The following is a 16,999-nucleotide window of genomic DNA, read 5'->3' as shown; positions in this document are numbered from 1 at the left end:
CCGATACCTAACCTGTACATCAAGGGACAATTGATCATGGCCAATCCACCTAACCTGCACATCTTTGGACTATGGGAGGAAATTGGAGCACCTGGAGGAAACCCAACGCAGATAAGGGGAGAAAGTGCAAACTCTACACATGGTGTCACCCTGGGCGGGAATTGAACCACCATTCCTCCTCTCTTCCCCCCCCCCGGCCACACACACACACCCAAACCCAAGCTGAAACATCAGACAGGCGAATGGTGCACAAACTTCTTTGCCCTCTAATAATTTGTGATGCACCCTGAATGAATGAAATCAGCAATATTCAATTTGACCATCACATATAAAGGCCGAATTAAATCAATTATCTATTTGTAACAAAAAGGTTAAAATTACATTCAAGTTAGTCTACAAACCGCTGTTGAGATATTCATATGAATGAGGTTAATGCGTCACAGGCAGTGGACAGAGGAATATTGTACCATGCACATTAAGGGTTTCACCCATTTGTCAATAACAGCAGCCGAATTTTGATAGATCCGCTCATTAGCAACAATGCCTAATGCTTAAAATCGATAAAACTGTCGTCAAGTACAAAATTACTTCCATCTCCTTCCACCTCCATTACCCCACTTTAAACAAGAGTTAATTGGTTTATCTGAATACATAAAAATACAACTTTAAATTTAAATATCTCACCTGACTACTCTCTATTTCAGATTCGCCTTGGTCATCTCCAAGTGAGGCGTGATCACTTGGTAATGAATCTTTGCTTTTGGACCCAAACAAATCCATCCTTGAAGTAGGCAGCTTAGTTTCTCTTCTTTGTGGATTTAAGTCAGGATCCTTGCTTTTGTTGCTGTTGATTTGCTGCTGAAGAAAGTTGAATGGCTTTCTATTTTCAACAGGTGGACGTTGATTGTTTGCAGCTGTGGCTCTGCCATGAGAATCACTTCCAATGCTCCGCTAAGCAACAAACATCATAGTATTTAGTCTAAAAAGAATGCTTGAATGTATCATTGCGTTCTAATATTTTCATATAACACACCTTTATCACACCTTCTCATGCCCCCAGCTTGGAGGGGGCATGAGAAATCCTTGGCGGGTCGAATCAAGGAAAACCCCAAGGCTTTTTACTCTTATGTGAGAAATAAAAGAATGACCAGGGTGAGGATAGGGCCAGTCAAGGACAGTAGTGGGAACTTGTGCATGGAGTCAGAAGAAATAGGAGCGGCGTTGAATGAATACTTTTCTTCAGAGTTCACAAAGGAGAGGGGCCATGTTTTTGAGGATGAGAGTGTGATACAGGCGGGTAGGCTGGAGGAGGTTCTGAGGAAGGATGTATTAGCAATTTTGCAAAACCTGAGGGTCGACAAGTCCCCAGGGCCAGATGGGATATATCCAAGGATTCTTTGGGAGGCAAGAGCCTTTGGCTTTGATCTTTGGGTCCTAACTGGCCACGGGGATAGTGCCCGAGGACTGGAGAGTGGCGAATGTTGTTCCTCTGTTCAAGAAAGGGAATAGGAATGACTCTGGTAATTATAGGCCAGTTAGTCTTACTTCGGTAGTCGGTAAGATAATGGAGAAGGTCCTGAAGGATAGGATTTATGACTATTTGGAAAGATGCAGCTTCATCCGGGATAGTCAACACGGATTCATGAAGGGTAGTTCTTGCCTCACAAATCTGATTGAATTCTTTGAGGAAGTAACTCAGTGTGTAGATGACGGTAGAGCAATTGATGTCATATACATGGATTTTAGTAAGGCGTTTGATAAGGTTCCCCATGGTCGGCTCATGAAGAAAGTAAGGAGGTGTGGGATAGAGGGAAATTTGGCCAATTGGATAAGTAACTGGCTATCACATAGAAGAAAGAGGGTGGGGGTGGATGGAAAATTTTCAGACTGGAGACCAGTTACCAGCGGTGTACCACAGGGATCAGTGCTGGGTCCTCTGCTATTTGTAATTTTTATCAATGATTTGGAGGAGGGGGCTGAAGGGTGGGTCAGTAAATTTGCTGATGATACCAAAATTGGTGGAGTAGTGGATGAGGTGGAGGGCTGTTGTAGGCTGCAAAGAGACATTGATAGGATGCAGAGCTGGGCTGCCAAATGGCAGATGGAGTTTAACCCTGCTAAGTGCGAGGTGATTCATTTTGGTAGAAAAAATCTGAATGCGGATTACAGGGTCAACGGCAGGGTTCGGAGGAATGTGGAGGAACAGAGAGATCTTGGGGTTCATGTCCACAGATCTCTAAAGGTTGCCACTCAAGTGGATAGAGCCGTGAAGAAGGCTTATAGTGTGTTAGCGTTTATTAACAAGAGGCTTGGGTTTAAGAGCCGTGGGGTTATGCTGCAACAATACATGACCGTGGTGAGACCACATTTGGAGTATTGTGTGCAGTTCTGGTCACCTCATTATTGGAAGGATGTGGAAGCATTGGAAAGGGTGCAAAGGAGATTTACCAGGATGCTGCCTGGTTTGCAGGATAGGTCTTATGAGGAAAGGTTGAGGGAGCTAGGGCTTTTCTCTTTGGAGGGGAGGAGGATGAGAGGCGACTTGGAGGTTTATAAGATAATGAGGGGCATAGAGTGGACATTCAGAGACTATATCCTCGGGTGGATGTAGCTGTTATAAGGGGGCATAACTATAAGATTCAAGGTGGGAGATATAGGAGGGATATCCGAGGTAGGTTCTTTACTCAGAGTGGTTAGGGTGTGGAATGGACTGCCTGCTGTGATAGTGGAGTTTCAAGCGGTTATTGGATAGGCACATGGAGCACACCAGAATGACAGGGAGTGGGATAGCTTGACGTGGTTTCGGACAATGCTCGGCACAACATCGAGGGCCGAACGGCCTGTTCTGTGCTGTACTGGTTCTATGTTCTATTATTAATTATGTTGTCAGTTACATTTCTTCAACTGTCATCCTTGGTGGCAAGTCGCGTTCCTGTCACATAATTGCTAAACAAAGACCATCACCAACAAGACAGAATCAAACAAATTCCCTTGAGACTTCAACTGCGTTCCTATCATTGAATCCCACACACCATTCACACTCTGCAAGTCATCACTGGCCAGAAACTGGACAAGCCACAGAAATATTGTGGCTACAAGAGCAGGTCAGACTTGAAATTCAGTGGCAAGTAACCCACGTGACTCCCAAAGCCTGCCATTCATCCACAAGGCAGAAGTGTTAGAATGTGCTCCACTTGTCTGAATGAGTGCAACTCCAAACACATTAAAGATACCATCCAAGACAACGCAGCCCGCCAGACTGCCTTCATCCAACTCCCTCCATCACAATGCACAGCGGCAGTAGTGTGCATTATTTACAAGATATCCTGCAGCAACCTGAACAATCACTCCTGTACCCAAATAGGCGCCAGAATGTGGCTTTTCACGATAACTTAATTGCAGTGTTAATTTGTCTACTTGTAACAATAATGATTGTTATTATTTACAACGCCTTCCCAACAAGGAAAGAACAGATGCTTGGCAACACCATCACCACCTGCAGGTTCCTCTCTAAGTCACACACCATCCTGATTTGGAATTATACTGCCATTCCTTCACTGTCACTGGGACAAAGTTCTTAAAAACCTCAGCTAACAGCATTCAGAATGTGAATATACTACACGGACTGCAGTGGTTGTAGGTGGCCACCACCACCTTCTCAAGGAAGAATTGGGACAGGTTCAAGGCAGCGGCTCACTCCCATCGTCTCAAGAACAATTCAGAATGAGTTCAAGGCAATTCACCACCACCTTCTCTCAAGAACAATTCAGGACAGCCAAGGAAAGAAATTCTGGTTAAGTGCATATTTTATAACAGAATAGACTCCAATTTAATAGGGCTTCTCAAGTCCTATTAACTTAGCAATTAAGACTTTTAAGATGAAGCAGATTGCACCACTTTACCTTTGAAATAACAGTCTTGTGTAAAATAAGATTTCAAAAATGAATAGACATCTGGCATTCTATCATTCAAGTGGGAAGTTTACCTCCTTTCATCCCCCTATTAGTTTGTTTTTGCAAAGAACATTTGGCATTTTAGTTTCTTGGACAACTAAATAACTCACTGGAGGACGAGGCTCCACAAATATCCCCATTCTCAATGATGGAGGAGCCCAGCACATCAGTGCAAAAGATAAGGCTGAAGCATTTACAACAATCTTAAGCCATAAGTGCTGAGTGGACGATCCATCTCAGCCTCCTCTGGAGGTCCCCTGCATCACAGATGTCACTCTTCAGCCAAATCGATTCACTTCACATGAACAAAGAAATGTACAGCACAGGAACAGGCCTTTCAGCTCTCCATGTCTGCGTCGGCCATGCTGCCCGTCTAACCTAAATGCTTCTACACTTCCGGGGTCCGTATCCCTCTGTTGCCATCCTATTCATGTATTTGCCAAGATGCCCCTTAAAAGTCATTATCATCGAATAGAACCATAGAATTTACAGTGCAGAAGGAGACCATTCAGCCCATCGAGTCTGCACCTGCCCTTGGAAAGAGCACCATACTGAAGACTTCGCCTCCATCCTATACCCGTAACCGAGTAACCCCACTTAATGTTTTTGGACACTTAAGGACAATTTAGCATGGCCAATCCGCCCAACCCGCACATCTTTGGACTATGGGGGACAGCACGGTGGCACAGAGGTTAGCATTGCTGCCTACGGCACTGAGGACTCGGGTTCAAATCCTGGCCCTGGGTCACTGTCCGTGAGGAGTTTGCACATTCTCCCCGTGTCTGCGTGGGTTTAACCCCCACAACCCAAAAGATGTGCAGGGTAGGTGGATTGGCCACGTTAAATTGCCCTTTAATTGGAAAAAATAATTGGGTACTCCAAATTTATTTTTAAACAATAAAAATCTTTGGACTGTGGGAGGAAACCGGAGCACCCGGAGGAAACCCACACAGACACAGGAAGGACATGCAGACTCCACACAGACAGTGACCTAAGCCGGGAATCGAACCTGGGACTGTGGAGCTGTGAAGCAACTGTGCTAACCTGCTTCCGCCACCTCCTCCGGCAGTGAGTTCCAGGCACCCACTACCTTGTGATAAAAAAACATCTGTCACACATCTCATCTGGTCCCCAAGTAATTGACTCTTCCACCCTGGGAAATCCACTCTGCCCATACCCCTCATAATTTTGTAGACTTCTATCAGGTCGCCCCTTAACCTCCAGCATTCCAGAGAGAACAAACAAAGTTCATCCAACCTCTCCTCAGGAGCTAATGCCCTCCATATCAGGCAACATCCTGATAAATCTCTTCTGCACCCTCTCCAAACCCTTCACGTCCTTCTGGTAGTTTGGCGACCAGAATTGAACAATAAACTCCAAGTGCCGCTCAACTAAGGTTCTATACAGCTGCAGCACGACTTACTAATTTTTATACCAATGCCCTGGCCGATGAAGGCAAGCATGCCGTAGGTCTTCTCGACTGCCTTCTCACCTGTGTTACCACTTTGTGACCTGTGGACCTGTATACCCAGATCCCTCTGCCTGTCAATACTCTCAAGGGTTCTGCCATTTACTGCATATTTCCCACCTGTATTAGACCATTTGTCCAGATTAAACTCCATCTGCCATCTATCCGCCCAAGTCTCCAACCGATCTATATCCTGCTGCATCCTTGGATAGTTCTCAGCGCTATCCGCAATTCCACTAACCTTTGTGTCGTCAGCAAACTTACTAATCAGACCAGTTACATTTTCCTCCAAATCATTTAAATATACTACAAATAGCAACGGTCCCAGCACTGATCCCTGAAGAACACCACTAGTCACAGCCCTCCATTCAAAAAGGCACCCTCCACTACTACCCTGTCTTCTATGATCGAGCCAGTCCTGTATCCATCTTGCCAGCTCACCTCTGATCCCCTGTGACTTCACCTTCTGTAAGGTCTTACTGGTCCATGTAGACAACATACACTGCCCTACTTTCACCAATCATCTTCGTCACTTCCTTGAAAAACTTGATCAAGTTAGAGAGACACGACCTCCCCTTCCTCTCGCTAATATTTTTTCCAAATGGATGTAAATAATGTCTCGAAGAATCCTCTCCAATAATTTCCCTCCCACTAATCTAAGGCTCAGCAGGCTGTAATTTCCTGGATTATCCTTGCTACCCTTCTTAAACAAAGGAACATTAGTTATTATCCAGTCCTCTGGAATCTCACGTGTAGCCATTGAGGATGCAAAGATTTCTGTCTTGCCTCCCTCAGTATTCTGAGGTATATCCCATCAGGCCCTAGGAACTTATCTACCTTAATGTTTTTCAAGACGTCCAACACCTCTTCCTTTTTGATCTCAATGATATCCAGAAACAGCTGAAGGCACTCCTTCAGAAACAGCTGAAGCTATGGGCCCTGAATATATTCCAGCAATAGCAGTGAAGGCTTGTGCTCTGGAAATTGCTGTGCCCCTAACCAAGCTGCTCCAAGTACAGCGAGAACAATGGCATCTCCAAAGCAATGTGGAAGATTGCCCAGGTATGTCCTGTACACAGTCAGGACAAATCAAACCCGGCTAATTACTGCCCATCAGTCTACTCTTAATCTTCAGTGAAGTGATGGAAGGGGCCATAAACAGCACCATCAAGCGGCACTTATCAGCAATAACCTGCTCACAGACACTCAGTTAGGTTCCGCCAGGGTCCCTCAGCCCCTGACCTCATTACAGCCTTGGTTCAAACATGGATAAAAGAGCTGAACACCAGCGGTGAGTTAAAAGGGACTGTCCTTAAAGTCAAGGCAGCACTTGACCAAGTTTGGCATCAAGGAGCCCCAGCAAAACAGGAGCCAATGGGAATCAGGGTGAAAACCCTACACTGGTTGGAGTCATAACTGGCATAAAGGAAGATGGTTGTGGTGGTTGGTGGTCAATCAACTCAGCTCTAGGACATCACTGCAGGTGTTCCTCAGGATAGTGTCCTTGGCCCAACCATCTTCAGCTGTTTCATCAATGACCTTCTTCCAACATAAAATCAGAACTGGGGATGTTTGAAGATGACTGCACAATGTTCAGCATCATTTATGACTCCTCAGATACTGAAGTAGTCAAGGTCCAAAACCTGATCAATATCCAGGCTTGGACTGACAACTGGCAAGTAACATTTGCGCCACAAAAGCACAAGGCAATGACCAACTCCAACATGAGGATCTAACCATCGCCCCATGACATCTAATGGCATCACCATCGCTGAATCCCCCACTAACAATAGCCTGGGGTTACCATTGACCAGAAACTGAACTGAACTAGCCATATAAATACTGTGGCTACCAGAGCAGGTCAAAGGCTATGAATCCTGCGGTGAGCAGCTCACCTCCTGTCTCACGAAACCCTGTCCACCATCTACAAGGCACAAGCCAGGAGTGTAATGAAATGCTCTCCACTCACCTGAATGAGTGCAACTCCAACTCAAGAAACTCAACACCATTCAGCACAAAGCAGCCAGCTTGATTGCTACCCCTTTCACAAGCATTCAATCCCTCCACCGCCGTACAGTGCATCATTGGCTCATGTGCGCTGATGCACTGTAGGAACTCACCAAGGTTCCTTCGGCAGCACCTTACAAACCCACAACCACTACCATCTAAAAGGACAAGAGCAGCAGATACCTGGAACACCATCACCTGGAGGTTCTCCTCCCAAGTCACTCACCATTCTGGCTTGAAAATATATCGCCGTTCCTTCACTCTCGCTGTGTCAAAATCCTGGAACTCCCTTCCTAAGAGTACACTGGGTGTACCTACACCACAGGGACTGCAGGGGTGCAAGAAGGCAGCTTCTCAAGGGCAACTCGAAATGGGCAATACATGCTGGTCTAGACATCGATGCTCATATCCCATAAACTATATTTTAAAACTCCTTTTTCGCTGCTACAGGCTGTTTCATATTTTTCTCAACTTACAGGGGAGACTATATAGTGATTATAAAGGAGACATATAATACTATTTCAGGCACGTAACAGGTGGAATTAACAACAGACAGTTCAAGTTCCCAAAGCAGTTGCATCAAGATGTTGGCTATCTTTTGATTTCTCCAGTTTAACTAATTTGTATTGTGGTTGGTTGATTGGTACAAACCTTTGTGACGGCCAACATTTACAGACAATTTTAGCACCAGGACAGTGAATTTTTTTTAAAATGAATAAATAAAGAGATGAACTTTGTCTTTCCACCACAAACCCCACCTAGCACCTTTTCCTATTACGGGCAGCACGGTAGCATTGTGGATAGCACAATTGCTTCACAGCTCCAGGGTCCCAGGTTCGATTCCGGCTTGGGTCACTGTCTGTGCGGAGTCTGCACATCCTCCAGTGTGTGCGTGGGTTTCCTCCGGGTGGTCCGGTTTCCTCCCACAGTCCAAACATGTGCAGGTTAGGTGGACTGGCCATGATAAATTGCCCTTAGTGTCCAAAATTGCCCTTAGTGTTGGGTGGGGTTGCTGGGATATGGGGATAGGGTGGAGGTGTTGACCTTGGGTGGGGTGCTCTTTCCAAGAGCCGGTGCAGACTCGATGGGCCGAATGGCCTCCTTCTGCACTGTAAATTCTATGAATAAAGTGCTTCCTTCTGAATATTAGAAAGTTTTAATCTGTGAAAAACTCAATTTATCAAATATTTTGACAATGAATGCTCATATACATCTCAGGCAAAATTTAGCCCATGAACTTACCTCATCTAAATCACTGAAATTTATGCGCTGTTTCAGCCTTTCAAGCTCTGCAGAGTCTGGAACAGAGAAATGAGATGTATGCTTTGTGGGAGGATAACTCTTAGGGGTTTTAGCCCTTCGCCGCCCAATCCCTGGAGAGGATTCAGGAGAGATGTCGTTTGTAAGGCGGCTTTCACTTCCTGCACTTAACTTTTTCTTGTTCTTCTCAGATGATCTGTTAGCTTTCTTATACTGAAGGCTCCAATCCTGAAAAGAAAAATAGTGCATATGTTCTATGTCTATTGGCACAGTGGCTTTTTGATTACTTTTATGTAATTAAGAAATCAATCTACCTATAATACTGAATTTCATATGTACAGGACACAATTCAGCAGTACCCATCACTTAGCATCCAAAATGCACTTGAAAACTTTATTTGCCATGAATTTGTTTGACCAACATAAGATTGATTAGAACTTACACAAAGCATCACATCACAAATCATCATTGAAAAGTCACGTGCTACCCCCGGGAAATGCATTCAGATATATGCAGGTGAGGGCCTTTGTGAGGCGACAGGTCAGGGAATTCCCGCTGCTCCCGGCACAGGAAATTCAAGACAGGGTGATCTCGGGTGTATGGGTCGGGGAGGGCAAGGTTTCGGCAATACACCAAGAGATGAAAGAAGAGGGGGAAGCGCTAGCAGAAGAGTTGAAGGGTGAGGGGGAGCTGGGGGAGGAGATCGAGGAAGGTTTGTGGGCTGATGCCCTGGGTAGGGTCAATTCCTCCTCCTCATGTGCCATGCTCAGCCTGATACAATTTAAGGTGGTTCACAGAGCGCATTTGACGGGGGCGAGGTTGAGTAGGTTCTTTGGGGTAGAGGACAGATGTGGAAGGTGTTCAGGGAGTCCGGCGAACCATGTCCATTTGTTTTGGTCATGCCCGGCACTGGAGGGGTTCTGGAGAGGAGTGGCGGGAGCAATATCTCAGGTGGTGAAAGTCCAGGTCAAGCCAAGCTGGGGGCTAGCAATATTTGGAGTAGTGGACGAGCTGGGAGTGCAGGAGGCGAAAGAGGCCGGCATTCTGGCCTTTGCGTCCCTGGTAGCCCAGCGAAGGATCTTGCGAATGTGGAAGGAGGCGAAGCCCCCTAGCGTGGAGGCCTAGACAAACGACATGGCTGGGTTCATAAAGTTGGAAAGGATTAAGTTTGCCTTAAGGGGGTCTGCGCAGGGGTTCTACAGGCGGTGGCAACCGTTCCTAGACTAACCCACGGGGCGTTAGAGGAAGGTCGGTCAGCAGCAGCAGCAACCTTGGGTGGGGGGGGGGGGGGGGGAGAGACACGAGAGATTGCTTGAGGGGACGGACGAGCGGGGGATAACATGGAGTGTGGGGGAAACTGGCACGAACGGGCGAGAGCCAGTGTATAAAGCTCTGTAAATATATCATCTTACCATGTATATATCTTGCTCAGGGCGATTTCATGTTATTTTGTTACGGGGGGGGTTCATTGTTTGTAAGGGGAAAAAATTGTTTTGTTAAAAAACTTTAATAAATATATATATATTTTTTTTTAAATTCACATGCCACGGCAGCACGGTGGCGCAGAAGGTTAGCCCTGCTGCCTCACGGCGCCGAGGTCCCACGTTCAATCCCTGCTCTGGGTCACTGTCCGTGTGGAGTTTGCACAATCTCCCCGTATTTGCGTGGGTTCCACCGCCACAACCCAAAGATGTGCAGGCTAGATGCATTGACCATGCTAAATTGCCCCTTAATTAGAAAAAATGAATTGAGTACTCTAAATTTAAAAAAAAAAGATAATTCACATGCTGGATGCAAGCATTTAGTACTTTGTCTACAAAAAAGTAGACAAAGGTTTTTTTTAAAAGCATAAGACAATCAAAAGGTTGAAACAGATCAATTCTCCAGCTCAACACAATGCACACTGGAGTAATTGAAATTATGTTCCGGTAATCATTGCAGAGATGTGGCTGCAGGATGACAAGAACTGGGATCTGAATATTCAAGGATACATAACATTCCAGAAGAACAGGAAATTAGGAAACGGTGTTCAACTGCTCATCAATTTAGGATAACTTTGATATAATAAAATGGGATTACCTAAATTCTGGGGATCAAGATATAGAAACAGTTTGAGTAGAGGTGAGAAATAGTGAAGGAAAGATTGTTGGGAGTGGTTTATAGCTCCCCTAATAGTAACACTGTAGGACGGGTTATACAGAATAACAGGGTCTTGTAGGAGTTACAACAATAATCAGTGTGGTTTTCATCGCCATATAGATTGGACGAATCAGATTGGCAACGGTAACCCGGATGATGAGTTTGTAGTGTTTTCAGCACAGTTTCTTAGAGCAGCATATTTCACACCTTCCGGAGAGCAGACTGCACTGGATCAGGTAATGTGCAATGATTAACAAATTTATAGTGAAGGTGCCCTGAGGTAGCAGGGATCAGAATACGATTGAATTTCATTCAATTTGAGGGGGAGACAAATTGGACTAGTGTTTTCAACTTAAATAAGGGCAATTACAAGGGTGTGAAGATAGAGCTAGCGAAAGTAAATTGGGAAATTAGATTAAGGGAGAGATCAGTCGAGATAGAATCATCAAATTTACAGTGCAAGAGGCAATTCGGCCCATCAAGTCTGCACTGGCTCTTGGAAGGAGCACCCTACATGAGCCCATGCCTCCACCCCATCCCCGTAACCCAGGAACCCCACCCAACGCTTTTGAACACCAAGGGAAATTTATCATGGCCAATCCACCTAACCTGCACATCTTTGGACTGTGGGAGGAAACCCACGCAGACACGGGGAGAACGTGCAGACTCCGCAGACAGTGACCCAAGCCGGGAATTGAACCTGGGACCTGGTTGTGAACCAACTTGCTAACCCCAGTGCTGCCATGCTGCCCTACAGGATGTGCTGGCAGATATTAAAGGAGATATTTCAGAGCACTCAAAAGATACATTCCAGTTGTAAGGCAAGAATGTACTCTTTATGAGTACCCAAGGAAGTTGAAGATGCTAGAAATATTGAAAGAAAAATACAAAAATACCACAAAATGAGTGACAGGTCAGAAAATTGGACAGAATATAGAGAGCAGCAAAGAATGACTAAAAGATTAACAAGAAAGAAGAAATAAGAGTAAAGCTAAAATTATAAAAACATGTAGTAGGGTTTCTATAGGTAGTGAAAAGGAAAATAAAGTGAGTGTTGGTCCTCCACAGTGTGAGAATGGAAAATTAACAACAGACAATAAAGAAAGGGTGGATGAACTGAACAGATAACATGCACCAGCCTTCACTGTAGTGGATACAAATAACATCCCAGAAATGTTAAATCAGAGGGTGAAAGGGAGGGAAAAATCTAAACCAATGGCAATCACCAAAAGGGTACGGAGAAAATTATTAGAACTCAAACTTAATACATCCTCAGATCCTGATGGACTTCCATACTGGTGTTAAAAGAGGCTGCTGAGATGGAAGATGCATTGGTTATTATTTTCCAAAATGCCCTAGATTTTAGAAAAGTCCCATTAGGTTGGAAAATAGCAAATTAAACTCCTCCATTCAAGAGGTGGGAAACCGTGTGGGCAGCACAGTAGCTTCACAGCTCCAGGGCACCAGGTTCGATTTCCGGCTTGGGTCACTGTCTGTGCAGAGTCTGCACGTTCTCCCAGTGTCTGCATGGGTTTTCTCTGCGTGCTCCGGTTTCTTCCCACAGTCCAAAGATGTGCAGGTTAGGCCATGCTAAATTGCCCTTTGTGTCCAAAAAAAGGTTAAGTGAGGTTACTGGGATCGGGTGGAGCCGTGGGCTTGAGTAGGGTGCTCTTTCCATAGGGTCGGTGCAGACTCGATGGGCCGAATGGCCTCCACCTGCACTGTAAATTCTATGAGAAAGCAGGAAACTACAGGGCAGATTTGCCACCTCCGGGTGAACCCGAGTATCGATCGCCTCAGGACGAACTTAATCTCTAACCATGAAATCCAACCATGTCACCAACTCACAACCCCCGATTTCAGGGGTTCCGAGTTCCTCCACACCAATAAGATCCGTCTCTGGGCTACCAGGGAGGCAAAGGCCAAAACACCAGTCTCCCTTCCCCCCCGGACTCCCGGCTCTTCCGACACCCCAAAAATAGGAACCTCTGGACTCAGAATCACCCGTACCTTCAATACCTTTGACATGAAATTGGCAAATCCCTGACAAAATCCCCCAAGCCTCGGACATGCCCAAAGCTTATGGACGTAATTCGCAGGCCCACCTGCACATCACCCACACCTGTCCTCCATCCCTTCGAAGACCCTGCTCATTCAGGCCACAGTCATATGCACCCTACGGACCATCTTGAATTTGTATCAGGTTAAGCTTGGCACACGATGAGGACACGTTGATTCTACTCAGGGTGTCCTCCCATAACCCAGCCCCCAACTCACAACCCAACTCTTATTCCCACTTTCGATTCACCTCACCTATCGTGGCTCCCTCCCATCCCATGAGCTCTTTATAAATTTCCGAGACCTTCCCCTCCCCCACTCCCGTTTTCTACACTAACATGTCCTGAACCAGAGGGGCACCAATATCATGGGGGGGGGGGGGGGGGGGGAAATTTGCTAATGCTCTTCGAGAGCGTTTAAACTAATTCAGCAGGGGAATGGGAACCTGAATTGTAGCTCCAGTGTGCAGGAGGTTAAGAGTAGGGAGGTCATGAGTAAAGTTTCACGGTCGCAGGAGTGTACCGGCAGGCAGGAAGGTGGTTTGAAGTGTGTCTACTTCAACGTCAGGAGCATCCGGAATAAGGTGGGTGAACTTTCAGCATGGGTTGGTACCTGGGACTTCAATGTTGTGGCCATTTTGGAGACATGGATGGAGCAGGGACAGTAATGGTTGTTGCAGGTTCCGGGGTTTAGATATTTCAGTAAGCTCAGGGAAGGTGCTAAAAGAGGGGGAGGTGTGACATTGTTCGTCAAGGACAGTATTACGGTGGCAGAAATAACATCTGATGAGGACTCGTCTACTGAAGTAGTATGGGCTGAGGTTAGAAACAGGAAAGGAGAGGTCACCCTGCTGGGAGTTTTCTATAGGCCTCCAAAAAGTTCCAGAGATGTAGAGGAAAGGATTGCAAAGATGATTCTGGGTAGGAACGAAAGTAACAGGGTAGTTGTTTCCACTTTCCAAATGGTGACTGGAAACGCTATCGTTCGAGTACTTTAGATGTGTGCAGGGGGGTTTCCTGAGACAGTATGTAGATAGGCCAACAAGAGGCAAGGCCACATTGGATTTGGTACTGGGTAATGAACCAGGCCAGTTGTTAGATTTGGAGGTAGAGGCACAATGGAGAGCCCCCGCTCGGGAACGACAATTTCAGGGCTTTAAGCCCGGTCCCAGGGTCCGTGGAGGCGGCAGAAGGCACGGAGGAGGCACTGAGAAGACACAGGAGGGAAAAAAAACCCAAAGAAAAATGTCGAGGGTGAGCAGAAAAACGGCCGAAAAAAACCCAGCTGGAGGTCCGTCGGGGAGTGGAAAGGTCACCGCGGGGTCACCAGAAAAAATGGAGGCTGGAGCACCAGGGAAGGCCGCACTGCTTACGACTGAAGAAATAACTAAGGTGATGGCTGCGGAATTTGAAAAGCAGTTGGCGCAGATTGCAAAATGCATGGAGACGGTGAGGAAGGAGAGGAGGGAGGTTTTGAGTGTGCTGGTGGAGGAGGCGGTTTCCCCGGTGAGGACGGAGGTGGCGAGCGCAGTGGCGGAGGTGCGAGAGCAAGGGGAGGCGCTGAAGGAAGTGAAGGAGACCTTATTGCAGCACGGTGATCAACTTGCCTCGATGGGGAAAGAGATGCGGAAGGTGATGGATACTAACAAGGATCTGCGAGGAAAAATGGAAGACCTGGAAAATAGATCCAGGCGACAGAACTTGAGGATTGTGGGGCTGCCCGAAGGAGTTGAAGGACCGAAGCCGACTGAGTATTTTTCCGCGATGCTGGCAAAACTACTGGGGGAGGGGGAGGACCCCATCCGATATGAACTGGATTGGGCTCATTGGCCGTGGAGGCCTGTACCAAAGGCGAGTGAGCCGCCAAGGGCAGTGACTCTGTGCTTCCGTAAGTACAGGGTGAAGGAGAAGGTCCTGAGCTGGGCCAAGCAGAAGCGGGTGGTGCAGTGGGCTGGAGCTGGTATAAGTGTATACCAGGACTTTATGGTGGAGCTGGCAAGGAGGCGGGCTGCCTTCAACCGGGCGAAGAGGGCACTGTACATTAGCAAGGTGCGGTGCGGCATTGTATATCCAGCGAAGCTGAGGGTGACTTACAAGCTCAGGGACTTGTATTTTGGAATGGCGGAAGCAGCGGAGGAGTTTACGAAAGCAGAAGGACTGTGGCAGAACTGACAAACTGAGGAATGGCCATGTGCCGATGTAACCTCATGACTGTATTTTCTTCTTTTTTGTATCACTGCGTGCGGGTGTAGAGATTAAAGGAGCCAAGGTGGTATATATTTGGACGAGGGAAGGGACAGGACTTTCACTCAAAATGAGAGTTCTTTGGGGTGTAGGTGGATAGGTGGTGTTTGTGTGCTAAAAGGGGATCTTTGGGCTTCCCTGGGGCCGCGCAAGTGGGAAAGGGACCCGGGCAGGGGCCTCCACGCAGGCCGGTGTGTGCCAGCAGTGAACGGGAATGAGGTGGGGGAAGGGGCTGCGGCCATCGGAGCCTGGCAGAACAGGGTCCGAGTGGTCTAGCCGGGGTGGAAAGTTGGGGGGGGAAGGAACCAAGGGTAGGGGGAGGAGTTTTACAAGAGGCAGTGGACGGGAGGAGCTGGAGGCCTGGTGTGGGGAGCTGTGTAAGATTAAGGGTGACTACGGGTAATCCCTGATTTATTTTTGTCATTTGTTTATGTAAACATGCAGGTTGGTGGGTAGATGGGATCGTTGTTGTTATTATGGGGACTGACATATCTTGCTGATTATTGTTTATTGTTGATGGATGTAAATGTGGGAGAAAATGTGAAAATGGAGGAGAATAAAAAAAAAAAAGATTTGGAGGTAGATGAGCACTTTGGTGATAGTGACCACAATTCAGTTACGTTTACTTTAGTGATGAAAAGGGATAGGTATATACCACAGGGCAAGAGTTATAGCTGGGGGAAAGGCAATTATGATGCGATTAAGCAAGACTTCGGGTGCATAGGATGGGGAAGGAAACTGCAGGGGATGGGCACAACTGAAATGTGCAACTTGTTCAAGGAACAGCTACTGCATGTCCTTGATAAGTGTGTACCTGTCAGGCAGGGAGGAAGTGGTCGAGCAAGGGAACCGTGGTTTACTAAAGTAGTTGAATCACTTGTCAAGGGGAAGGAGGAGGCTTATGTAAAGATGAGACATGAAGGTTCAGTTAGGGCGCTTGAGAGTTATAAGTTAGCCAGGAAGGACCTAGAGAGAGAGCTAAGAAGAGCCAGGAGGGGACATGAGAAGTCCTTGGCAGGTCGGATCAAGAAAACCCTAAACCTTTCTATAGGTATGTCAGGATTAAAAGGATGACTAGGGTAAGAGTAGGGCCAGTCAAGGACAGTAGTGGGAGGTCGTGCGTGGAGTCTGAGGAGATAGGAGAGGCGCTAAATGAATATTTTTCGTCAGTATTCACACAGAAAAAAGACAATGTTGTCGAGGAGAATACTGAGATATAGGCTACTAGACTAGACGGGTTTGAGGTTCATAAGGTGTTAGCAATTCTGGAAAGTGTGAAAATAGATAAGTCCCCTGGGCCGGATGGGATTTATCCTAGGATTCTCTGGGAAGGTAGGGAAGAGATTGCAGAGCCTTTGGCTTTGATCTTTATGTCATTATTGTCTACAGGAATAGTGCCAGAAGACTGGAGGATAGCAAATGTTGTCCCCTTGTTCAAGAAGGGGAGTAGAGACAACCCCGGTAACTATAGACCAGTGAGCCTTACTTCTGTTGTGGGCAAAGTCTTGGAAAGGATTATAAGAGATAGGATTTATAATCATCTAGAAAGGAATAATTTAATTAGACATAGTCAACACGGTTTTGTGAAGGGTAGGTCGTGCCTCACAAACCTTATTGAGTTTTTTGAGAAGGTGACCAAACAGGTGGACGAGGGTAAAGCAGTTGATGTGGTGTATATGCATTTCAGTAAAGCGTTTGATAAGGTTCCCCACGGTAGGCTATTGCAGAAAATACGGAGGCATGGGATTCAGGATGAGTTAGCGGTTTGGATCAGAAATTGGCTAGCTGTTAGAAGACAAGAGGGTGGTGGTTGATGCGAAATGTTCAGCCTGGAGTTCAGTTACTAGTGGTGAACCACAAGGATCTGTTTT

General features: G+C 46.5%; 1 protein-coding gene across 8 annotated transcripts in view; it reads right to left on the bottom strand.

The window, feature by feature from the left end:
- Window positions 1-16,999, bottom strand: part of pcm1 (pericentriolar material 1) — a 313,048-nt gene that overhangs the window by 286,133 nt on the left and 9,916 nt on the right. For all 8 annotated transcript variants that reach the window (XM_072496879.1, XM_072496880.1, XM_072496881.1 and 5 more), the window contains exons 3-4: window positions 8,671-8,916; window positions 685-951 (exon numbers count right to left, since the gene is read on the bottom strand). In XM_072496879.1, coding sequence (XP_072352980.1) covers window positions 685-951; window positions 8,671-8,916 — 513 coding nt within the window. The remainder of the gene's footprint in view (window positions 1-684; window positions 952-8,670; window positions 8,917-16,999) is intronic.

The sequence above is a fragment of the Scyliorhinus torazame genome, chromosome 3, assembly GCF_047496885.1.
Source record: "Scyliorhinus torazame isolate Kashiwa2021f chromosome 3, sScyTor2.1, whole genome shotgun sequence".
Lineage (NCBI taxonomy): Eukaryota > Metazoa > Chordata > Chondrichthyes > Carcharhiniformes > Scyliorhinidae > Scyliorhinus > Scyliorhinus torazame.
This window is presented reverse-complemented; position numbering and strand designations above follow the sequence as displayed.